This window comes from Ictidomys tridecemlineatus, chromosome 2 (assembly GCF_052094955.1).
Source record: "Ictidomys tridecemlineatus isolate mIctTri1 chromosome 2, mIctTri1.hap1, whole genome shotgun sequence".
NCBI lineage: Eukaryota > Metazoa > Chordata > Mammalia > Rodentia > Sciuridae > Ictidomys > Ictidomys tridecemlineatus.
Genome location: NC_135478.1, coordinates 5,982,937 through 6,009,006, shown reverse-complemented (window position 1 = coordinate 6,009,006; position 26,070 = coordinate 5,982,937). Strand labels below are relative to the sequence as shown.

The following is a 26,070-nucleotide window of genomic DNA, read 5'->3' as shown; positions in this document are numbered from 1 at the left end:
CGTTAGCAAATGGAAGCATCATTTTGGAGGCCGCCATTCAACTGAGGACACAGATGTCTTCTGTGTGACTCCTTAGAGAAAGCCGCTACCAAAACCCAGATGGACGGGCTCTCATCTTTCTGGCTCTGGCCCCATGTCCAGGCACAGCATCCACATCTGCTGCAACCACCTGGGGACTCTGAGGAGTACGTGTCCTGGCAGGAGGTCACCTCACGTAGGGCTCAGTGAAGCCCAACTGCCTGAAACTACACATTTCTACTTCTGAATTCTTAGTAAGGAACAATAATTCCCTCCATTGTCTAGGTTTATAAGAGTTTTGTTTTCTTTGTAAAATGACAGCTTCCCCAAATTACAAAACCATCTCAAGTCACTGAGATAATCTTATTATGTGGATTTTATAAATAATGTGGATTTTATAAATAATGAAACTAAACATGACCTTATAATGATATGCTTTTAAGGGAATGGCTCAGTAATTATGTAATTGAGTATGAAAGTACAGTTCTCTTGCCTCACATTTGATCTACCTGTCAGATGCAGTGTATGTAGCCCTCCCGACCCATGAGATCAGGTTGAAGACAATCTCCAGATATGATCTTGACCTGTGCAAACCTTTCCATGCAGGACACAATGTCTACCTTCTACAACTCTCTGACCTCTGAGATTGTCCAATAAAATATCACAAAAGTAAAAAAAAAAAATACCCAACTCAGGCTCTGCTGGATGGAATCAAAGAAATGATGTTGAAGTTAGAGACTGAATTATTTTGGAAACACTGCAGAACTGTTCAAAATCCATGACAAGTTTGAAGTCCAAGTAGAAATGAACTTAGCTGTCATCTATCCTCCCAACCATATGATCACGGGAAACAGACTCTGCATCCCGCCACGGGGCGCTTCATTATTTCCCAAAACACTCATGTCCTACAGCTTGCCTTTTTCTAAGTGTGTGCCACACAGAATCGGAAAAATCCAGAGCTCCAAGAAAGGGAAATGTGTTCAGATAATTGCAATCTTCTGTCATAAAAGAAAATTCAGGATTCAAGGCAGTTTAAAGTACATATGGTCAGGGTTTTGTCTCATTATTTTAGAAAAACTGTATTGATGGAGGAGACAGGAATTCTGGGTCACCAGAAAATCTGAAACTTTAATTTACTCTACAAACCTATATCCAAAGCAAGGACCCATCACAGAAAGGAAGCCATCCTACCCGTGAGCTTCCTTAAAGCCTCTTTCATGTCCTTGTTCCTCAGGCTGTAGATAAAGGGGTTCATCATCTGGGGGACCACAGAGTACATCACTGAAGCCACTGCAATCTTCCTGCGAGAGTCACTCACTGCAGAGCTGATGTATACCCCAAAACCTGTCCCATAGGACAGGGAGACAACACACAGGTGAGACCCACAGGTGGAAAAGGCTTTGTGTTTTCCTCCTGATGAGGGCATCCTCAAGACAGAGGACACAATGTGAATGTAAGAGAAAATGATTCCAAAGAGGGGAACTCCAAGAAATAGTAAACATGCAACATAGATCAGGATGTTGTCCATGAGGGTTTTGGAACAGGAGAGCTTGAGGACCTGAGCAAGCTCACAGAAGAACTGGGGGATTTCGATGTCTGAGCAGAAGGACAGCCTCAGCACCATCAGAGTGTGGAACAGGGAATCCATGGTACTGATGAATGCAGAGACCAGAACCATCAGGACACAGAGGCGAGGGTTCATGATGGCTGTGTACCTCAGGGGGTAACAGATGGCCACATAGCGGTCATAGGCCATCATTGCAAGGAGAAAATTTTCCAAGACTACAAAAAGGATGACAGAGCAGGCCTGGGTGAGGCAGCCTGTGTAGGTGATGCTCTGATGCTGTCTTTGGATGTTCACCAGCATCTTTGGGATTGTGCTTGAGCTCAAACAGATGTCATTAAAGGAAAGAGCAGAGAGGAAGAAGTACATGGGGGTGTGGAGGCGGGGGTCAGAGCTGACAGCCAGGATGATGAGCAGGTTCCCCAGGATGGTGACCAGGTACATGGACAGGAACAGGCTGAAGATGAGGGGCTGCAGGGCTGGGTCATCTGTCAGTCCCAGGAGGAGGAATTCTGAAACAGCTGTGTGGTTTGCTGGTTCCATGTACTTAATGAATCTGATAGAAAATATGTGTGAAAAGATAAGAAATTTTATGGTCAGCAGCAGCCCTTGGGAAGATGATAGAAATGCAGATGCTTACTCATTCCTCTTTTTCTCTCCACATCCTCTATCAAAATAAAATTTACTGAATACACACTGTTTCTGTGCCAAGTATAGAGAATGAAACAAAGTAGGAGGTGTCAGGTTTCAAAAGTAAAGATTAAAAAGTGAGAATGAAATTTTGAAATCCTTCTAAAGCAAAGGTTCTCTGGCTTTGTCTTGCTTCAGAATCATCTAAAGATATTTTCAAATCAAGGATGTGTTGATACTTACTATCATCTCCATTTACCCAGGAGGACACTTAGGTAAGGTGAGGTTATATCATGGATATGAGATCCCCAGTGCATGCTGGTCAAAACTGGGTTGGAACTCAGATATTCTGACTGCCTAGTTGATTCTTGAGTCATCGCCAGCAAAGCCTCAGAACTAGCGCGGCTCCATGATCACTCAGTTCTCATGATTCTCCTTGGACATTTTAATGACTTCTTCCTTACCAAAGCCTCTGGTCTTTCCCTTGCTTTCAAAGTATCCATTGCTACCAGTGAAATTAATTAGAGCAGGTGGATGGAATCTGAGTGAAAATCAGAAAATGTTGCCTTCGCATTTGAAGCTCTGCAGACTCCCCACAGAAACACCCATCGTCTCCTTGAGCAATTGGTTCTAAGGGAAGTTGGGGGACCCTGTCTTTGAGATCCTCTGTCTCATTAAGGGAGTTGTGGCCCTGATTCTATAGGTGTCACGTCATTTTTAGAGAAAAAGTGAAATGCATAGACATGTAAGAAAACAGACAAAAGTAAAATACATTCCCTGATATTCAGAAATCGGAAGCTGGCAAGATAACACACACTTGTTCGTGAGCATTGTCAGGGTCCTACCAGGACCCTGGAGAGCAGCGTCTCTGCCTTCAGGATGTGAAGCACTTACCACTTGGTGCAATGTTGCAGTCACACACTCCAAATGTTACCGAGGCTCTAGAACGTCCTTTGTGAGGAGCAGCCGTCATTGACCTTGTGGACGATGTTCTACCTGTAGGTACCTGTAGGCTGGAAACTGGATCAGGGAGGTGTTCACTACTTGATTGTGATCATTATTTCCAGTGCATAAATTTATCTAACCATTATTTGTACTCCTCACATATACATTAAATTTTTTTTTCAACTTTACTACAATGAAGCTAGAAGGACAATAGGAGGTACAGTTCACGATGAGGAAAGACTGAAAGGAAAGCACCCAACATGCTGCTTGTCTTATGGGACCCTCATGCTGACATTTCCTCTTGGTTTCTTTTTATACTGTAGTGAACTCTCACAAGTGGTGTTTATTCATTCCTCAGAAAGAGCCAGATGGTAGTGGTGCATGCCTGTCGTCCCAGAGACTTGGAAAGCTGAGGCAGGAGGATCACAGGTTCTAAGCTAGCCTCAGGAACATAGCGAGGCCCTAAGCAACTTAGTGAGATCCTGGGTTAAATCTCCAGTACAAAAAAAAAAAAAAAAAAAAAAAAAACAGAAAAGAAGGCGAATGATAAATGAAAATATCAGGGAATTATTTAATATTCTAAAATTCCCTCTGGGAATTGTCAGATTAAAACATAAGGAAACACCAATAAGAACCAATATTCATTTGGCATTGGAATATGTTTAAATACATAGGTATTAAGATGAAATAAATGCCAAGTGAATTGAAACATGGATTACTCTCCCAAAGCATTAAGAGACTTCACATACCTGTTTGGCTTATGTATGAGTGTCGTTCAGCATCTCACCTGGCTATCGAAGATGGAAGATGTGTCCACAGGAAGGGAGGACACACTGAATGACTTAATGGTACCTGGTCAGGAAGGTTCATCTCTGGGAGGAGGCTCAGGTGCTGCTTCCTGGCTGGGGCAGAGCTGCTGAGTGGGCTGCCCCACGCTGACTCCTATAGTCTCTGTGTCCCAGGGGCTCAATATCCCGAGCTCCTCATTAAAGCAGCTACTTGACGATCATTCTGATCCCAAGGGTGCGGGTCCTTGAAGACCAACTCTGCAGGAGTGAGGGATTCAGGGTGGCTGATTCCTGACCCCTGAGGCCCTGTTTGTACCACTCAGCTCTCCGCCCTGTCTCTGCTCAGCTCATTGCCCCACCCCTACTCACATGGCAGGTGGCCTCACTCTAAAGAATTACAGGCCTCCTTTAAACTACAAACGAAACCATCACATTTTAACTAATGATTTCAGCATGCCTGATTCAGTTTTAGGTGTAAAGCTACTTGCTGTAACAAGGGGGTATACTTAACACACGTGTGAATCATTATGAAATATTTGTTGAACTATTTTTTCTCATATTTTACAAAGATTCTAATAGACTCTCATTTATCACTGCTGACTACCAAAATGTAGACAGAGCTGTTACTTCCTGCATGGGGTATAATTAGCACCGTTACAATTCCATCATAACATTTCCAATACATTTTTCTTTTTATTAGGTAACCTTTAGGTAAAGTCGTGTTATTTTTTTTTAAATGATACTTAATGACAAAATCAATGAGACTGAGTGCTACAGAGATGTTCCAGTACGTTGGGCTAGATTTCACCCATCACTTAATCAGCGCAGGTGACATCCCAGGTGAGTGTTCATTTTAAACTCTTTCGCCTCTAAAGGCTTTCACATTGCATATGTTGACTGATTCATTTGTAATGTATAAATTCTTTATTTTGGGAAAAGACCCTTTTAATTTTTCGATTTATTTTTTTACTTATTTATTTTTTAAATTTATTTTTCTCAAAATTTCATTGCTGCATTATAATTATATGTAACAGAGGGGTTGTTGTTCCTTATTTCTACATGCACACAAGGTAACGACTTAAGTTGGTCAATGTCATTCCCTACCACCGCCCCCGTCTATCCCCGCCTCCCTTCTCTAGGGCTTTCCCTCTACTCTGCTGGTCTCCTTTTTAAGGAAAAATTCCTGGTCTTTCCAAGAATTGACTCGGGAAGAGGCAGTTGGGTTCAGATTACTTAGGCCACTTTCAGATCCTATCAGTGGAATAAACCAGGAGGATTTCCAGAACTCTGATTTCAAGAGACTAATATCTATGTGTACATCCATATCCACTATAAGTGATATAGTTTGCCTCTTTATTTCCAGCTTTTGTGCTCCTATTGCTTTTATTGTCCAGTTGTAGTTCTTCCAGAAAAGTACTAAATAATGATAATGGATGTGCTTTTTTTTCCTTGATTTTAGTAGGATCTCTTTTAAAAAAAAATATATATATATATATATTTTGTTTTACTTAGTTATACCTGACAGTGGAATGCATTTATGCACTTTGATACATCCTCCATAAATGGTGTATAATTTCTCATTTTTTATTATAATGTTATAGAATCACATTCGTCATGCAGTCATATATGTACATAAGGTAATCATGTCTGTTTATTCTACCAGTAAGATCTCTTTTAATGCTTTGCTGGTGAGACTGACTAGCTAGTATCTAATACATCATGTTTAGAAGTTATGAAAATAAAACCTTAAATTTGTCATTATTTGAGGTTACATAATCATTTACCTAGGAAAAATCAGAATCAACCCCCAATCTGTTAGAACTGATAAAAGAATATAGAAAGCTTGCCAGATAAGAGAACAACCTACAAACATGAATCATCTGAAATCTGTGAGAAGATAGCATCATAGTGATTTTCCTCACCATGATAACCTTCTTCACTTTTAAAAAGAGAAATAATGGTTAAACTCTACAAAGACATATATGGGACTATAAGCAAGGTTTGTGTCTATTTTACTTCGCATTTTTAAAGTTAGTGTCAGTCATAGGTGATCAACATCATATCGTTTTCTTTTTTGAAGTATTAATACGAGGAAACACATTGAAATTTCCTTACATGCTTGGAATATCATTGTTCCCATTATAATTTTAAGTGTATTTCCTGATTATATTTCCTTAGAATGTTCACAGGTATATTCATGAATGAGGTTAAAATGCATGTTCCAGAGGGGCATGTTCAGGTCTGAGCAGAAGGACAGCTGTAGCACCATCAGACTATGCAACAGGGCGTCCACAGTGCTGATGAACAAGGAGACTAGAACCAGCAGGATACACAGGCAGGGGTTCATGATGACTGTGTATCTCAAGGGGTGACAAATGACCACATAGCGGTCTTAGGCCATCACTGCAAGGAGAAAGTCTTCCACGAGTTTAAAAAATTATGATAAAGCCAACCTGGGTGAGGCAGCCTGCTAGGGTGATGGTCTGATCCTGCATTTGGATGTTGACCAGCATCTGTGGGATGGTTCATGTTGTATAGCCAATGTCAGTGCAGAAGAGGCTGCAGAGAAAGAAGTACATGGGGGTGTGGAGGCGAGGGTCAGAGCTGATGGCCAGGATGATGAGCAGGTCCCAAGAACAGTGACCAGGTACATGGACAGGAACAGGCTGAAGATGAGGGGCTGCAGGGCTGGGTCATCTGTCAGTCCCAGGAGAAGGAATTCTGAGGAAACGGACATGTTTCTGGCTTTCATGTTGTTGAATAATCTGACGGATAAGATACAGTTAAAAAATAATAACATGAATGGACAGCAGCAGCAGCATCAGTTGGGAAAATGTTAAAAATGTAAAGATTAAGCCCCCCTCCAGAGTTATGAGTGATAAATTCTGGGGATGAGGATCAGCCCTCCAGGTGGTTTTGACATAAGCTGAACACTGAGAACCAGTTCATTAAAAACAAACACTTTATACCTGTATCATGAGCTCTCACGAGTATCCAAATAGTTCCCCCTTCTCCTTTCCCATTTGCTCCTTTCTGCTCAGCCTTCCTTTCCCCTGGAATCCCTTTATACAAGCCACTCTGGATGAGAACCAACTCTTTCTCATGAATGTGCTCAGTGTTGAGAATAAAGAAAAGGACAAGGCTTTCAGACAGAATTTCCCATGCCTTCAAGTAAACAAAAAGATGATAATGACTTCATTAGCTCCGTCTACTTGATCCGTGGTTCACAAAGTCTGGAGTCTCTCAAAATCATCTGAAGACCTTGCCAAATCTACCCGTGAATAATCCTTGGATGTGCGACACCCATGAGTGCTTGCAAGGACTGGGACAAACTCAGAAAGTCTCCCTGAGGAGCTAGATCTTGACCAGGCTCTGCCAATGACTCTAGGTGGCAAGAAGCAGCATTCCTGATGATCATTCCAACCTCACAATTTACCTTTGTCCTTTTAACATCTACTTCCTGAGCAAAGCGTAAAGACAGTCCCTGGCCTTCAAGGGGTTTTGACTTCTCCCTGATGAGATGAAATTAGTGGGTGGCATGGATCCAGGTGGACACAAGGAAATGTTGCCTCTAGGCTTGGAGCTCAGAAGACTGACCCATGGAGTGGCAAGTCATCTCCTTTAGCATTAATTCTAAGAGGAGCTGGGGAACTCCGTCCATGGGATTCTGTGTCATCCCAAGGGAATTCTTCCCTGAAGGTAATAGGAACATAGGATTTTTAAAATAGAGCAACTAAACGAGAGAAAGACTAATGTGCAAAACTCCTAAGAAAACAGAAGAGCACAGTGGCATATGCCTGTAATCCCAGCATCTCAGGAGACTGAGGCAGAAGGACCACGAGTTCAAAGTCAGCCTCAGCACCTTAGTGAGGCCCTAAGCTCCTTAATGAGAGCCTGTCTCTAAATAAAATATGAAAAAAAATAAAGAAAACAGATGAAAATAAATCAGAAAAAATAAATTTCTGATTCTATATTCTACAGAAAACAGAGACCTCGTAACACAGAATTATTACATATCTATGAGATACATATAATTGGGGTGCTACCAGGAGTGTCCCTGTAGACCAGTGGTCTCTCTACAGGGTGAAACAAGATTGTTACAATTAGACGTAATATTGGGCTCATACATTCTCATCTGTGCTCCAGAACACACTTTGTGAAGGGGAAACATCTTCACTGTATGAGAAGCCCCGGTGTTCTCCATGTTCAATGGGAACTGCATGATGGCCGTGCCAATTAGCTGGATCCTGCTAATCATTTTGTAGTATATATGTATATGGGATCCCCACACTGTACATCTGAATATATGTTTTTTATTAAATTATTCCTGAATAAGCTGAAAAAATTGGGGAATGATGAGAAAGGAACATAACCAAAGCTGTCAGCTCAGTGTACAGCAGGTAGGACCCTCATACATTTCCTATCGGGCTATTTTTTTCTGTCATAAATATTTATTCCTGACACCTCCCATTCCTCATAAAAAGCAAGGTGTAGGGACAGATGAGGAAAGAAGTAAGAGAACATGATTAATATGATAAATGCACATGTCAGGGAAACATTTATGTGCGGAACTCCCCTCTGGGAATGCTGGTCATGGAGAAAAGGGAATGAAGAAACATCAATAACATCAATAATTCCAAAATTCTTTTGGCAGGGTTATATCCTAAACATGGGAAATTGACATATATGGAATTACATATATTCCATATATGTAATTATGTAATATTAAGGAATTACATATATGAATCTCACCAAATCTTATGTCCAGTGTGTTAACCAAGGGACTGCATGTTACCTGGTTGGCTTCAGACCTGACCCCAGAAGCCAGGTGCAAATCACCCAGTTCTCTCCACTGTTTCTCCTCCCCTCCATTTATTGTAGCCCGTGAACACAACACATAGCATTTTGTAATAAATTGCAAACTTCTGCTTTAGATTTAAACAAGTGTTTATCTATTCCTGATATCTGGAAGCCTGATTTGCTTTTAGGTGTGAAAATATACAGAGAGTATAAACAACAAGGGTACAAATATAGCTCAGAGGTTTTAAAATACAAAAAAAAGGCTTCTCTTATTGTCATTGATGATACTTGAGCCTGAATGTTTTTTCTCACGATCTTTTTTGTATTTTTACAGCTGCATTATAGTTAGTTACATAAGATTGGGGTTCACGTTCACATAATTATACACACATCTGCGACACTTCACTCCCCAGTACTTCTCTTCCCGTCTCCTCTCTCCTCCTGCTCGACTTCCTCCATTCTAATGATCTTTCCTTCTATTTATTTATAGTCTGTTATTTTTAATTTCTGCTTTATAGATTACATAAAGCGAAGCTCACTGTGATATATTCGTATTGTACATAGTATAATTTGGTCCATGTCATTCTGCAGCTCCTGCTTTATCTCTCCCTCCTCCTCCATCTCTACCTCCTTCCCCTCCTTCACTGGTCTCTCTTCTATTTTCTTGGGGTTCCCCCACCTTTTTCTTTACTTGCTCTAGCTCCCCCACATTACAGTAAACATTCCACCCTTGACCTTCTCAGTCTGGCTGATCTCACTTAGCATGATGTTCTCGGGTTCCATCCGTTGACCAGCAAGTGCCATAATTTCCTTCTTCTTTATGGCGGAGTCCAACTCCCCTGTGTATATGTACCACCCTTTCTTTATCTGTTCATCTGTTGAAGGGCACTAGCACATTCTCATCTTTTTCTTTAATCATTGCTGTGTCATCACGGTTCACTTTCCTTCACATAAGGAAGCTGTGAACTGAGATTATGGGTCTTCAATTTAAAATGAGGTGTTAATTCAAATACAAACTCAGCAAAAGTCAGCAGTAGGCAGATGCGTCCACACACTCAGTAGAATTGGCTGGATCTCAAGCATGCTCTACTAGGCAGAGACGGATTTCCATGTTAGTGTTCATTTAAAACCTTTCATATTTCAGGACAGCAATATTTCCCTATGCTTATCAACTCGTTTTATCACTTGTTTCCTGTTTCTACATGAATTTAAAATTTTGAAGATACATTATTTGCGTTGGGTGCAACGGTACACACCTGTAATCCCAGAGGTTTGGGAGACTAAGGCAGGAGGCTTGCGAGTTCAAAGCCAGCCTCAGCAATTGAGTGGAACCCTAGGCAACTCAGTGAGACCCTGTAACTAAATAAAATATTTTTTAAAAAGGGCTGGGGCTCAGTGATTAAGTGCCCCTGGATTCAATTCCCAGTACAAAAAAAAAAGATACATATTTGATGTTTATGACAAGATGGACTTGTAATATTATTTTTCTTCATTCTAATTCCATTCACTTAAAAAAGAATGAATAAAAATCCAATTGTGGTAGTGCATGCTTCTGATCCCAGTGGCTTGGGAGGCTGAGGCAGGAGGATTGCAAGTTCAAATCCAGCCTCAGCCACTTAGGGAGGGATGGTGAGTAGAGAAATCTCCTTTTAGGAGTTGTGTTACAAAGAGAGGAGAGACTGCAGCTGGAGCAGAATGAGAGTGTGAGATCTCTTTGTTTTATTTTTAGGGGAAGTTCATATGCATTTGGAGTAAGGATGTCAGGCTTCACTGATCTCTGAGAAGTACTAGCTTAGGAAAACTGAAACGTCACTGAGAACTTCCACCTGAGTTGAGACACAGGTACACTCGGCTCTCAAGGTCTCCAGTTTGCTGGCCTCATAGGTCCTATCCACCAAAGGGCAGCATCCAGACAGCACCCACACTCTGGGTCAGAGGGCTTGCTTCCAAAACCTTAGGACTCATGACCACTATCTTATTGAGACATTATTTTCAGTAATTTCTTGAAGATCAAATCTCTATAAGTTCAGGTGACAGGTTGCACATTTTTTTCCAAAACAGAGCAATAAGGAAAGATAAATATGCAGAGAATTGAAAATCTGAAGAAATAATGATATTTGTAACTGCATCGTAGATCAACTCTTAGGAGGACAAACGCAGAGTCTCCCAGGATGGGAGTCCAGGCAGCTGATACACCTGGGAGAGGACAAGGGGGAGGAAGACTGCCCAGCACACAGACCTCAACACAAAACAGGCCTCCAGCAGGACATGCCTCGACATCTCCACAACCTGCACCTCCAGGAACTTGAAATATCTCATCAGCACCAGCTGCTGAGCCGGGTAGTCACTTGCTGCCTGTGAGACCCTCGCTAGGTGGTATTTGGTGGAGGGATTCCTGACCTTTCCCAGCGTGTTGTTGGCTGATCCCACTTCCTGAGCTACATGGACATGGCTTCCTTCTGTGTGGATCCTAAGTCCTCTGTCCCCAGGCATTGCAGCAGTCGAAGCTAAAACAACTCAGGAAAACTATTGCCTTTCCTCTCAAAAACAAACTATAAAAGATGGTTTCTATAGTTATATACAGTAATATACACATCTGAAGGTACAAGTAAAGAGTGTCTATTTACACATATTAATGTATGCACATATTTATAACTATAATTTATATTTATTAATATAGATAATTAATGCAAGAGATAAAGTGAATGATAATTCTATAAAATGCCATTAAAATCCAACTTTTTAATAAAGGCAAATGCCAGTGTAACTCACTAAAATTTTTAATTGAATCTTTTCAGTTATATATAACGTTAGGATACATTTTGACACAATCACAAAAACATGGAATATAATTTTCTCTAATTCAGTTCCCAACATATCCTCCTTTGCCCACCTTCCCCTCTGCTCCCTTCCCTCTTCTCTACTAATTTTTTCTGCAAGTTATTTATAGTTTTTTCTTTCCATTGGTGTCTTGTAGACAAACTTGATCTTGCTAAAACTTGAAACTCATTTTTCATTTTACAAACAGCAATTTCTCATAGGGTCAACACTCCGTCCTACTGGTACAGACATCTACTTTCTTAACAAAACCCCTGAAGTTCAAGAAATAAAACCACAAATGAGTAAGTGGGATGCCCTCAAATTTAAAAGCTCTTCACAGCAAAGGAAATGATTGAGAATGCCAAGAGAGAGCCTGCAGAATGGGAGAAGATCTTTGCCATCTGGTTCTCTGGCAAGGGATTCATATCCGGAACATATAAAGAACTCAAAAAAAATAACACTAAAAGAAAAAATTAACACAAAGTGTAATCAGGCAACCAAACTAAACAGATTTTTCAAAAGAAGAAACACAAATAGCAACACATATAAGAAAAAAAATCTTTTAAAATCTCTAGCAATCAAGAAAATGTTAATCAAAACTATATTGAGATTTCATCCCATCTCACCCCTGTCAGATTGGCAATAATCAATATACAAATAATAATAAATAAATGCTTGTGATGATGTGGGGGAAAGGATACACTAATACATTTTTTAAGGGAATGCAAGTTAGTACAACCACTTTGGAAGCAGTATGGGGATTCTTCAAGAGATTAGAAATGGCACCATGTGACCCAGCTATCCCACTCCTCAATAATCATCCAAAGTAATTAAAATCAGCTATATTAATGTGTGCATACCAATGTTTATAGCAGCACAAATACACAGTAGACAAGTTGTGGAACCAGCCAAGATGCCAATCAATAGCTAATGGATTTTTAAACGGTGGTATATACACACAATGGAGTTCTACTCAGCCATTAAGAAGAACGAGATTCTGTTATTTGCTGATAAATGGTTGGAACTAGAGAACATCAACTAAATGAAGTCAGCCACTCAGAAAGTCAAGGATCAGATGCTTTCTCTTACATGTGGAATCTAAAGAGAAAAAGAAAAAAGGAATAAAAAGGAGGATCTCGCAAAAATAGAAGGGAAATCAATAGACTACAAGTGGGGGACCAAGAACTAGAGAATGAATTTGACCAAATTATACCAGGTGAATGTAGGAATATGCCACGATGCATTCCAAGGTTATATATAAAATGATGCATCTATTAAAAATAACGTTAGGCTACATTTTGACATAATCACAATACTTGGAATATAATATGTATGAAATATCACAGTGCATAAATGCATTCTACTGTCACCTATAACTAATTAAAACAAATTTAAAAATTAATAAAAAAAGAAACTTCATGAAAATAGAAGGGAGATCCTCAGAAAGAGGACTGGAGGTGGGAGAAGGGAAGGGGAAGGACAGGTCCTGGGGAATGAAACTGATCACATGTTCTCTGTGTGTCACAGTGAATCCCACTGGTATGTCTTGTCATGATGCAGCAGTTTTAAAAGACAGACAAACATATCAGAGAGTCAAAAAAGAAAAACAGACATAGAGAACCATAATTTCATCTCACAGTCCCCTAATATGAAGAAAAGCATAATGAAACTCTCATGATGGAATTGCAAATGCTGTTCTTAAAACCGTACGGAGGGAGAGACAGCCTGTTGATGTTTTTCACCATTAGCAATGATCAATGAAAATATATTGAAATATTTGTAAAATATAGGGTAGAAAAATTAGAGTTCATCAAATATTCAATGAAGATCAAGAAGAAGCACCCTGAGCATTTACATTTTTACCATGTGATAGTTTGGATATTGGTCCAAGAAAAGCCATTATCCAAGTGGGACCATTCAGAGGTGGGGTATAGCAGAAGGTAGTCAGGTCACCAGGGACTGTGCACTTGAAGGGTAGAGTGAGACCACCTCCTCTCTCTCTCTCTCTCTCTCTCTCTCTCTCTCTCTCTCTCTCTCTCTCTCTCTCTCTCTCTCTTTCTTCCTGGTGGCCTCCTCTGTCTCACATTCCCTCCATGATGTTCTTCATGATGCCAGGCTCAAACAAACAGGAGAAATGACAATAAAGTAAAACCTTTGAAATGAGCCAAAATGAACCTTTCCTTTTTTTTGACTGATTTATTTGAAGTTATTATAAGCCACAAAGGCTGATGACACAATATCTTATATAATATTTATTAGCAAATTATCCATGCAGTTATATACAGAATATTGCTTCACATCTGAAATGGAATAAGACTTCTTGAAATCGTTATTAGAGATGTCTTTGCACTGAAGAGGAGCCCTGGAATTCATTAGAGAGATGTCATGTGTTTTGTCAGCAGGGCCTGGCCAACGCCGCTGAGCAGAGGCATGCAGAGAACTTCCGTAAGTGTGACGGTAGCCGAAGGATTTCATAGGTGAGCTTATCAGACTGAGGAAGATCTCTCCTATTTCTGCTTTACTGAGGGGTGTTTGTTTGGGGATTTTGTTTATTTCAGACAGGTATGGATGTTGGATTAGTTTTTTAAATTTTTTTGTAAACATGAATACTTAAAAATACATTTAAAAACATGTGAAGGTTTTGTACCCTGATAGCTATATTCTCTGTTGGAGAAAATTAAAGAAAGTCTAAAAATATGGACACATATAATATATGCACAGATTGGAAGACTCAGCTTTGTCAAAATGTCAATTGCCCCTAGATTGATAAGTAAATTCAGTGAAATCGCAATGAAAATCTCAGCAGGATTTTTTGGTAGAAGTTTCAAGTTGAAAAGGAAGTACACTTTTCAAGACCAATACCTAGTGAGCAGAGATAAGGAGGGCATATACTGACAAATTTAACCCTGTTAAAATTAGACAGGGGTAGGTATCTACAAATACTATAACACACAACTAAGCCATCCACTTGCCATTCATACATGTCAATATACATATACCTTATATATGTGATAATAATATGTATAATATGTGTAATAACATATAATTCCTTGTGATGTTGCATAAAGAACTCCTTTGAATAAGATATTAAGCAGAACATTGGAAATATCACAGACATGTTTCTCACAAGACAAGAAAATAGACCTTAATGTATAAAAGAATTCTCAGCCTCATAATAAGAAAAACGTAAATTAACTGAATGCTATTTTAGACCCATTAGATTGTCAGGGTAAAGGAATGCTTCAGGGAGGATGTGGATCACCAGAAATTTCTGAGGGTAGGATAAATAGATTTAAGTCCTTAAAACGTTTTGGAACTAACCCAAAGTGAAAAGATCCTCTTTTGTATCCAATAATTTTACCACAAGAAGAAAATTATCTTTTTGTTCCTTCAGAGGACATAGAAGAGAATGTTAAAGTAGCTTTCTTGTAAGAGGAAAAAAAAGTTACCGAAACTTCATCAATGCCAGAAATGCTCTATATTTTAATCTCATCACACGTAATATGCAACCACAGAGCATTGAACATAGATGAATCACTGCCACACCCAACAGCATGACTGATTCTGAAGCAAAATCACAGGACTAACAAGAAGTCATGGAATTCACATATTAAATCTGAACTTCAATAGTAGTTACTTTATTTAATAAGAGGGATACCTAAAGGATTGATTTTTACAAATCCATAAGAGTCTAAGTAAACGACAGCTCTGTGGGGCTAGGTGATCAAACACCGGCATCAATAGCGACTCCATCCATCCAACTCCCACCTCTGGTCACTGTGCCTCCTGTGGGCTGTGTGTCCTCTGCTCTGCTACAGGGAAACACAGGATTGCATTTACAGCAATCAGGTAAAAGCTACTGCTCTATAAGCAAGTAACAGTCATCTTTATCCCACATATATTGCATGTTAACAGGACAGGATTGTGGATATTCTGAGGGCCACCATTCAGTCCACTTCAAGGATACAATGTGACTGACCCATAATGCATGACTTCCTAGTTAAGTCACCAGGAGCAGACTCTCAGAGTGCCACCTCAGGCATCCTGTCCAGATGTGACACCGCCCATGCAGTTATGGCCTGGAGACAGGAACAGAACAAGTGCTGAGATGAGGCCACTTCATGGGGATCTGAATGAAGCTCCACCATCTGTCCCAGTGCATCCCCAGACTCTGAGGATCTAGGAATGGAAGGTGACTCTCTTCATTGGTAGAGCTATCATATGCATGGTATTCTTTTCTTATTAGCACAGAAGTCATCTTCATTTAAATGTTCTACTACATCACAGTCATCTCAAACCATGGACATCATTTAATTATGCAACTTTCATAGATAGACATTGTGTGTGTTGATGCTCTTTTGCCTCACACAGATATGCTCAGGAATTCTTCCTGGGTTAAGAATTTGCATCCCTTTGTCTCACAGCAGGTTTCACAGTGGAAGGCAGCTGGGATGGCCCTGGACAAAAGCTCCAGGGGAAGCTGTCCTGCAGATGTGACCATGCTTTTCTGTGTCCATCCTTTCCCTGTTCTGCTTCACTAATGTGCCATCTACTGAGGGTGCAACACAGAGAAATTCACTACAACTGGAAGCCCTGTTTTAGACTCCACTTCTGTGAAACCTGAACAAGGAAATGTGTTTAGAGAATGGAAATCATAAGTCAATCATCACCAACCTAGACCACCTGAAAAGTAAGGTTTCAGCCAAGTTAAAATGCAAGTGGTCATTGTGGTATCTCAACATCTCAGAAGGATGTTGTGACAAAGTGTCAGGTATTCTAGCTAAGCAGGAACACTTCACTGTGACTTACTCGGGAGACCCCTTGTCATAGATGAGAAGCTGTCTTTCAAAGGAATTTCCTCAAGGCCTCCTCCATGTCCCTGTTCCTCAGGCTGTAGATAAAGGGGTTCAGCATCTGAGGGACCAGAGTGTACATCACTGAAGCCACAGCAGTCTTCCTGGGGGAGTCAGTCACTGCAGAGCTAATGTACACCCCAAGTCCTGACCCATAGAACAAGGAGACAACGGATAGGTGAGATCCACAGGTGGAAAAGGCTTTATGCTTTCCTTCTGCTGATGGCATTCTCAAGACAGAGGACACAATGTGAACGTAAGAGAAAATGATCCCAGAGACAGGAACACCACCAAATAGGCAAGCTACAACATATATCAGGATGTTATCAATGAAGTGGTCAGAACAGGACAGCTTGATGACCTGAGCGAGTTCACAGAAGAAGTGGGGCATCTCCAGATCTGAGCAGAAGGACAGCCGCAGCACCATCAGACTGTGCATCAGGGCGTCCACAGTGCTGATGGAAAAGGAGACCAGAACCAGCAGGACACACAGGCAGGGGTTCATCAGAACTGTGTACCTGAGTGGATGGCAGATGGCCACATAGCGGTCATAGGCCATCACTGCAAGGAGACAATTCTCCATACCAACAAAAACTATTACAAAGCAGACCTGAGAGAGGCATCCCATGTAGGAGATGCTCTGATCCTCTCTCAGGATGTTCACCAACATCTTGGGGATGATGGTTGTGCTTAAGGAGATGTCATTAATAGACAGGCTGCAGAGGAAGAAGTACATGGGGGTGTGGAGGCGGGAGTCAGAGCTGACAGCCAGGATGATGAGCAGGTTCCCCAGGATGGTGACCAGGTACATGGACAGGAACAGGCTGAAGATGAGGGGCTGCAGGGCTGGGTCATCTGTCAGTCCCAGGAGAAGGAATTCTGAAACAGCTGTGTGGTTTCTGGGTTCCATGATGTTGCTCAATCTGTTGCAAATAAAGTGGTGAATATGCATAGATCCATGGCAGCAGCCCAACGTGGGAATGTGTTTGAACACCACTCCTGAGACACTTTGACCTCTGCATGTCAGCATCTAGGACCGTGAGAACATCAGCTTCTGTTGCAAAGCCACTAGTCTGTGGTAGTTGGTTTTGGCATTCCTGACAGCTAATACACCCAACACCAAATAAGACTTTGAGTAAATGTCAGAGTGCTTTGTAAGAGTCATCACCTTTGAGAAAGGGAAGGTTTCCTGTCTGAAGGAAATGGCCCGTGTGCTTGTGCACAGAGTGAAGAACAGGAGCTGTGTGACATCAGGTGAGGGCCTATGGGAAGGGTTAAGGGGCGGAGACTGACTTGCTGGGCATGGATCTTGTTTCTCATGGTCTCCTGCACACGATTTCTCCTGCTTCCCCAGGATGAAATTCTCAAAACACGTCTTCCCTCATTCCCAGAGCATTAACTAGGGGACTTTGTGTTCCCTTTCTGGTTTCAAGAGGAAAGAAGCTGAACATCTTACCTGAATACTGAAGATGGGAAATCTGTTTCAGGACGTGCAGACAGACCAGGGGGATAATGGATCCTGGTCAGGGAAGGTCGTCTCTGGGAGGAGGCTCTGGTGTTGCTTCCTGAGCAGGGCAGGGCTGGGGAGTGAGGTCAGATGCTGCTCCTGATGCTATTTCCCTGGGGTCTCAATATGCAAAGCTCCTCATTAGACCAGCTATTTCACAGTCATTCTCACCCCAGGAGTGCAGGTCCTTAAAGACCAAGACTCTGGAGGTGGGGAGTTTGGGATGGCTGACTACCTGACCCTGAGGGAAACTGTTCATCATTCAGTTCTCCCCATGGTTCCTGCCCATCCCCAATTCCCAGATCTTGAACTTGCAATGCCTACCTCCTCTACAATAGATCCCAGTGTTCCGTCCAAGTTAAAAACCAAGGAACAGCTGTGTATTTAATTACCTTCTGAAGCCTGGTCCCTATTTTAGATGTGAGAATATTATATATATACACACACACACACATATATATAAATGTCATACATACATATACATGTGTGCGTGAGTGTGTGTACACACACATATATTTATATCCACATATATACAGGTATAAATTATGACATTTAAATGTGAACTAAGAATCAGGGAATTAATCTGACCTAACTTTCCTATGTATACATTGCATGCCACAATGAATCTCATCATCATGTATATTCACAAAACACTAAAAAATAAAAAATTAAATTAAAAAAATACAAAATAACTAAAAACTGGAAGAAAAAAACTAAAAAGAAATACCAGAAAAATGAAAGGGAACAGGGTAGGAGAATAGGGGAGGGAAAGGGGAAATTATATTTCATGCCTTTATAAGTATGTCAAAATAAATGCCAATGTTATGTATAACTAAAAAGAACCCAAAAGGCACGCTGTGCCAATCTGCACATACTCAGTACATGTGGTCAGAGGTGAAGCTCCACATGTGTGTTCATTTTGTGACATTTTACTTAAGGATTCAATACCTTCATGTGTTATCACATCACTTTACCCCATGTTCGCTCATTCTGTATGAATTTCTAATTTTCAAGGTATGTTCTTTGAGATTTTGGGCAAGATGGCATCTTTCTTCACTATTTTAAACTCATTAAATTTGATAACACGTTAATCGTAGATAAAATGTGCAGAGATATTGTTGAGATGATTTTAAAATGTCAGTCTTTTCATGTATCACAGAAAGAAGACAGTGTCAACTCCAAAGTCTGATATGATGTCAAATAGTCAGAAATTTCTCTTTAGAAAAGCAAAGAATAAACCTTACGTGTACTACACCTCCTGGTCTATCTACAGTCGCATTCTCTTCTAGTCGTTTGTACAATGTGAAAAGAAGTGGGCATTCCATTAAAAGTTTTGGGCAATCAAGTAGTGTAGACACTACTTGGACAGAAAGAGAAAAGAGAGGGAGAGAGAGAGAGAGAGAGAGAGAGAGAGAGAGAGAGAGAGAGAGAGAGAGAGAGAGAGAGAGAGAGACTAGTAATATTCTCTTCCCAAAATATATATGGAAGTTTTTCAAAGTAAAAGGACCCTTGTACACTCATTCTGGTTCATGGCCTTTACTTTCCCCATCCTCCTCCTCAGCAACATGAAACCTGAAGACCCAACGGGTGCAGTAGAGTTCCTCCTCCTGGCACTCTCAGAGGACCAAGAACTGCAGCCCCTTCTCTTTGGACTCTTCCTGTCTGTGTGCCTTGTCAAGGTGCTCAGGAACCTGCCAACAGCTCTGACCCCCACCTCCACACCCCCATGTACTTCTTCCTCTCCAACCTGTCCTTCACTGACATCTGCTTCATCTCCCACGGTCCCCCAAGATGCTGGTGAACGTCCAGAGACAGAGCAAGACCGCCAGTGACACAGGCATTTAAGCCCCCGCACAATACCGAAGATGCTGGGAACACCCAAGCTCAGGGTCTAAGCAACACTTGAGCATGATTTCTCTCCCAGTCAGGCTTTGTCTTGGTTTCGACTGCCTTAGAAAATGTTCTCCTTGCAGTCATGTCTACATGGTTGTGACTACATGGCCATCATCACCCCTTGGGTACACAGTTACCATGAACCCCTGTCTGTCTGAGTCCTGCTGGTGCTGGCCTTTGTTGACCAGCACTGCACACAGCCTGATGAGTCAGATGGGGCCCTGACTGCCCTTTGAACAGACCTGGAGATGCCCTCTTCTGCACACTCACCGGATCGGATCATCAAGCCCATCTCTCCAGTGCCCTCATCCAAACATCCTGATTCGTCCATGAGAGGAGAAATAGGCAATGCACAAGGAAAGCAAGCACGACGGCCATGAGATGAGCCATCTGCATGTCCTGTCAGGAGAGATGGACTCATCACACAGCAGCTGGGTGCTGCTAGCAGACAGCCCTTCCTCTTGCACCCCTTCTGGGAATGCCTCCATAGCAGAGATCGACTGCGCCGGGCACCGTGGCACCCACCTGAAATCCCAGGTTGAGGCAGGAGGATCACGAGATCCTGAGCAACTTAGAAAGGCCCTATGTTGCTAAAACAAAAAAGGGCTAGGGATGTGTCTCAGGTGTTAAGAGCCCCTAGGTTCAATCCCTAGCATCAATAAATAAATCAATTAATTAATTTTAAAAAATAAAAGAGATTGACTGCAACCAAGGTTACTTCCCCTTCCCAAATCTCATCCGTGGTAATACTGTGCAGTTTAAAGACCTGACTCACTTGCCCTAATTTTAGACAAATCTGAAGGTTCGTCTCCATTTCCTAACCCCTGGCAGGTCAGAGAACACTTACTGGGAGATACTGGTTGTCCCAGCACAATTTATCCCTCAGGCTAATCAAATTTCAATCACTTCTCTTCCACAGGGTCTCATCCCAGTTACATATCCTAATAACCTTTCAGTATAAAACTTTGTTTCTGTTTTATTCTTGGTAGCCAAACGTGTTTTCATATGAAAATCACATTCTTTTCAGTGCTGAGAAATGCTATGGATTATATATGTTAGGAATACGATGATGTGAAAGTTATTCTAATTTTAAACAGGATGATAATGAGATGCTTTTTTGAAAAGATGACATTTGAGAAAAGACCTAGTGTAGTCAAGAGCACATGATGTGGTTATGTAGAGATAGAACCAACCTTGCATTCCTTGAGAGAAAAACAAACAAAAAATGGTCACACTCTCTATTCTTTGCTGGACTCCTATTTCTAATATTCTGCAGAACATCTGCAGTCAGAGTACATTTGGGTTTCCCTTTTGTGTATTAAATTGTCTATATCTGACATTCAAATTGAAGATAATATAGAGCATATTCCTTACCCATATTTTCTGAAATTGCCCTTTAATTGAAATCAATTCTCCTGAAAATTGGGGAGAGCTTCTGTATAAAATTTTTTGAGGCTGGTGATGTTCCATGGAAAGTTGTATTATTGATAAATGTTAAATTACTTTTTGTTTCCAAGACAAATTGCTTTCTGTATTTTATTGAAAAATGTGTGAAAAAAAGTCCAGCTCCTTAGCAGTAAGAAAATGCAAATGACAATATACTGAAATTTCAGCTCACTCCAGTTCAAATGGCAATGATCTAGAATACAAATAATTTAAAATGCTCATGAGGATTTATAATAAGAGGAGCACAAATGCATTTTTGGTGGGACTTTACATTAGTACAATCAAGATGGAAAGAAAGGGCTGGGTTTGTGGCTCAGTGGTAGAGTGCTCACACAGCACATGTGAGGCGCTGGGTTCAATCCTCAGCACCACATAGGAATAAATAAGTAAAATAAAGATATTTTGTCCAACTACAACTAAAAACTATTTTTAAAAAAGATGGAAAAAATATGAAAATTTCTCAAAACATCAGAAATCTATTATTGGTTAAAAATAAGAATCTCAATGGAAATATCATAGAAAATTTCTTTCACAAACAGGGAAAATAAATGACACATAATATTTGAAACCACTATCAATCTCATAAGATAAATGGGAATTAATTAAATGCCATTATATACCCATTAGATTGTCAGGCCAAAGGCTATGTTCTGGGGATGATGTGGAACCCAGGAATGTCTAATGGTAAGGCACATTGATTTCACCACTTAGGAAAACTCTTTGGAAGTTCCCCAAACTGAGAAGCTACTTTGTGGTATTCAATAATTATACTCAAAGTATAAAACTGTTTTGAATTCCTTCAGAGCACATGGAGAGAACACTAAAATAGGTTCATTATAATAGCATAAAAATAGACTTTGATGACTTTCTGTCATCAACGTCAGAAAGTCTCCTTATTGTTAAGCCCATCACACATCATGTAAAATTACAGAGATTGGCCCTAACAAATAACTGCTAAATGAAATGATTGATTTTTGATCAAGGATGAAAATGACAAGATGTAGAATTTATCCACTAAATTACGTGACTTTCAACAAGGCCAAATGGAAGAACATTTGTGGCATAAATACTGTCATCGATGAATTTCTGAAATGTCACCACCAATGTCAAACCAGCAATGTCATCTAATTGCTCCAATTTTATAGACATTGATACTGAGTGTGGCAGATGGTTGGGGAGGATGTGGCTTGGCCGTGAGGGTTCAGTATTTATTCATAGGACACAGGCACCCACAATGTGCCTCCATCTAGAATGCAATTCTACAGGCTCTACTCACATGATCTGGTAGAAGTTTTGTCTAAATATGACCACAACTCTTTAAATACTTTCTTTGTGTTCTTTCTCTAATTTTCCTTCTTAGAGATTACCACAGAAGAACTGACAAAACAGAATCTCTGCTCTAGGATTAGATCATGTGGCACCCGACCAAAGAAATCATGCTTTGAGAATTGAAGTTTTATCAGCAGGACAAAGCATAAGTATGAGTCAAGTAAAATGCAGCTGGTCATTGTGTTCGTCATTGTATTTATTTTATATTTTATTTTTGCATTGCTGGGCTCCAACCAAGGGTCTCACACAGGCTCAGCAACTGCTCCAACACTGGACCACATACCCACCCTGTTTAGGCATTTACAAAAAGGTCGGGGTAGGAAAGTCAGGAGTTCCGCTCACCAGGAATCTGGTAGCTCTGGTTTACTCCAGTGCAAAACAAATGATCCATCACTGAGGAGAAGTGACCCCACCCAGGAGCTTCCTCAAGGCCCCCTTCATGTCCCTGTTCCTCAGGCTGTAGATGAAGGGGTTCAGCATCTGAGGGACCACAGAGTACATCACTGAGGCCACTGCAGCTCTTCTCTGTGAGTCAGTCACTGCAGAGCTAATGTACACCCCAAAAATTGTCCCGTAGAACAAGCAGACCACAGACAGGTGAGAGCCACAGGTGGAAAAGGCTTTATACACTCCTCCTGGTGACGGCATCCTCAAGACAGAGGACACAATGTGAAGGTAAGAGAAAATGATTCCAGAGAGGGGAAGCCCAGCAAATATCCCAGCTGTGACATATATCAGGAGGTTATTGATGAGGGTGTCAGAACAGGCCAGCGTGATGACCTGATCAAGTTCACAGAAGAAGTGGGGGATGTCCAGGTCTGTGCAGAAGGACAGCCTCAGCAGCATCAGACTGTGCAGCAGGGCGTCCACAGTGCTGATGGACAAGGAGACCAGAACCAGCAGGACACACAGGCGGGGGTTCATGATGGCCGTGTACCTGAGGGGATGGCAGATGGCGGCGTAACGGTCATAAGCCATTGCTGCCAGGAGAAAGTTCTCCGATCCAGCAAAAACCAGGACAAAGCAGACCTGGCTGAGGCAGCCTGCATAACTGATGGTCTTTCTCTTTCTCTGGATGTTCACCAGCATCTGGGGGATCCTGGTGGTGCTGATGCAGATGTCCGCCAAGGACAGGTTGGAGAGGAAGAAGAACATGGGGGTGTGGAGGTGGGGGTCAGAGCTGACGGCCAGGATGATGAGCAGGTTCCCCAGGATGGTGACCAGGTACATGGACAGGAACAGGCTAAAGATGAGGGGCTGCAGGGCTGGGTCATCTGTCAGTCCCAGAAGAAGGAATTCTGAGGAAACGGACATGTTTCTGGCTTTCATGTTGTTGAATAATCTGACGGATAAGATACAGTTAAAAAATCATAACATGAACGGACGGTGGCAGCAGCATCAGTTGGGAAGGAGTTAAAAATGTAAAGATTAAGCCCCCCTCCATAGTTATGGGTGATAAATTCTGGGGATGAGGCTATCAGTCTATGCTTCAACCAGCCCTCCAAGTGGTTTTGATATAAGCTGAACACTGAGAACCAGTTCATTAAAAACAAACACTTCATAACTGTGTCATGAGCTCTCAGGAGTATCCAAATAGTTCCCCCTTCTCCTTTCCCAATTGCTCCTTTCTGCTCAGCCTTCCTTTCCCCTGGAATCCCTTTATACAAGCCACTCTGGATGAGAACCAATTCTTTCTCATGAATGTGCTCAGTGTTGAGAATAAAGAAAAGGACAAGGCTTTCAGACAGAATTGCCCATGCCTTCAAGTAAACAAAAAGATGATAATGACTTCATTAGCTCCGTCTACTTGATCTGTGGATTCACAAAATCTGGAGTCTCTCAAAATCATCTGAAGACCTTGCCAAATCTACCCGTGAATAATCCTTGGATATGCGATACCCATAAGTGCTTGCAAGGACTGGGACAAACTCAGAAAGTCTCCCTGAGGAGCTAGATCTTGACCAGGCTCTGCCAATGACTCTGGGTGGCAAGAAGCAGCATTCCTGATGATCATTCCAACCTCACAATTTACCTTTGTCCTTTTAACATCTACTTCCTGAGCAAAGCGTAAAGACAATCCCTGGCCTTCAAGGTGTTTTGACTTCTCCCTGATGAGATGAAATTAGTGGGTGGCATGGATCCAGGTGGACACAAGGAAATGTTGCCTCTAGGCTTGGAGCTCAGAAGACTGACCCATGGAGCGGCAAGTCATCTCCTTTAGCATTAATTCTAAGAGGAGCTGGGGAACTCCGTCCATGGGATTCTGTGTCATCCCAAGGGAATTCTTCCCTGAAGGTAATAGGAACATAGGATTTTTAAAATAGATTCTTAAAATGAGAGAAAGACTGATGTGCACAAACTACTGTCAATGGAAACAAAAAATGATTCTCTGTTCTTCAGAAAACAGAGACCTCATAACACAGAATCGTCACGTTTATGAGATACATTTAATTAGAGTGCTGCCGGGAGTGTCCCTCTTGACTAGTGGTCTCTCTACAGGGTGAAACAAGGTTGTCAATGACAGAGATTTTGATTAGACGTAATATGGGCTCATACATTCTAATCTGTGCTCCAGAACACACTTTGTGTAGGGGAAACATCTTCACTGTATGAGAAGCCCCGGTGTTCTCCATGTTCAATGGGAACTGCATGATGGCCATGCTAATTAGCTGGATCTTGCTAATCATTTTTCAGTACAGGTGCATATGGGGTCCCCACATTGTATATTTGAATATATGTTTTTTATTAAATTATGCTTCAATAAGCTGAAAAAATTGGGTAATGATGAGAAATGAACATAACAAAAGCTGTCAGCATGGTGTATAGCATGTGGGACCCTAATATGGTTGTTTCCTATTGGCCTATTTTTTCTATCATGAATATTTATATCTTGCACCTCTCACTCCTCATAAAAAGCAGTGAGTAGGGACAGATGAGGAAAAAAGTAAGAGCACATGATTAATATGATAAATGCACATCTCAGGGAAGCATTTATTTGGGGAACTGCCCTCTGGGAATGCTGGTCATGGAGAAAAGTGAGTAAAGAAACATCAATAATTCACATGTACTTTTGGCAGGGCTATATCCTGAAACATGAAATTGAGTTAACTAATAAATGAATTACATACATGAATCTCACCAAACCTTATGTCCAGTGTGTTAACCAAGGGACTGCATGTCACCTGGTTGGCTTCAAGGGAACCATGTTCAAGGCCTCATCTGGGTATTGGTGGTGGAAAGTACATACCAAAGAAGTGCAGACAGACTTGACTGGGTCCACGGGTCCTGGTCAGGAATGGGGTTCTAGGAGGAGGCTCCGGTGTTGCTTCTCCACTGGGCAGGGCTGTGGAGTGAGGTGGCCACAAGCCGACTCTATGCAGTCTCCACACCCCTGGGGCTCAATATGCAAGCTCCTTGTTAGACTAGCAATTTCACTGCCTTCTGATCCCTGGGGTGCAAATCCTTGAAGACCAAGGA

At 41.4% G+C, this 26,070-nt stretch overlaps 3 protein-coding genes across 3 annotated transcripts; all 3 read right to left on the bottom strand.

Annotated features, from left to right (window-relative positions):
* Nucleotides 1–1,186: 1,186 nt before the first annotated feature.
* Nucleotides 1,187–2,146, bottom strand: LOC101955216 (olfactory receptor 7G2). Its single transcript, XM_013361446.1, has one exon. The coding sequence runs from the start codon at nt 2,123–2,125 to the stop codon at nt 1,187–1,189; it is 939 nt and encodes a 312-aa protein (XP_013216900.1). The 5' UTR covers nt 2,126–2,146.
* A 14,264-nt stretch (nt 2,147–16,410) lies between these two features.
* On the bottom strand, nt 16,411–17,353 carry LOC144369431 (olfactory receptor 7G2-like). Its single transcript, XM_078029586.1, has one exon. It carries the CDS (start codon nt 17,326–17,328, stop codon nt 16,411–16,413), a length of 918 nt encoding a protein of 305 aa, XP_077885712.1. The 5' UTR covers nt 17,329–17,353.
* Nucleotides 17,354–22,983: 5,630 nt separating this feature from the next.
* Nucleotides 22,984–23,943, bottom strand: LOC144370717 (olfactory receptor 7G2-like). Its single transcript, XM_078031627.1, has one exon. It carries the CDS (start codon nt 23,920–23,922, stop codon nt 22,984–22,986), a length of 939 nt encoding a protein of 312 aa, XP_077887753.1. The 5' UTR covers nt 23,923–23,943.
* Between the last annotated feature and the right edge of the window lie 2,127 nt (nt 23,944–26,070).

What these genes read in the sequence shown, in the direction of transcription:
- LOC144369431 (XM_078029586.1), bottom strand. Translation starts at nt 17,328, where the DNA reads ATGGAACCCAGAAACCACACAGCTGTTTCAGAATTCCTTCTCCTGGGA.
- LOC101955216 (XM_013361446.1), bottom strand. Translation starts at nt 2,125, where the DNA reads ATGGAACCAGCAAACCACACAGCTGTTTCAGAATTCCTCCTCCTGGGA.
- LOC144370717 (XM_078031627.1), bottom strand. Translation starts at nt 23,922, where the DNA reads ATGAAAGCCAGAAACATGTCCGTTTCCTCAGAATTCCTTCTTCTGGGA.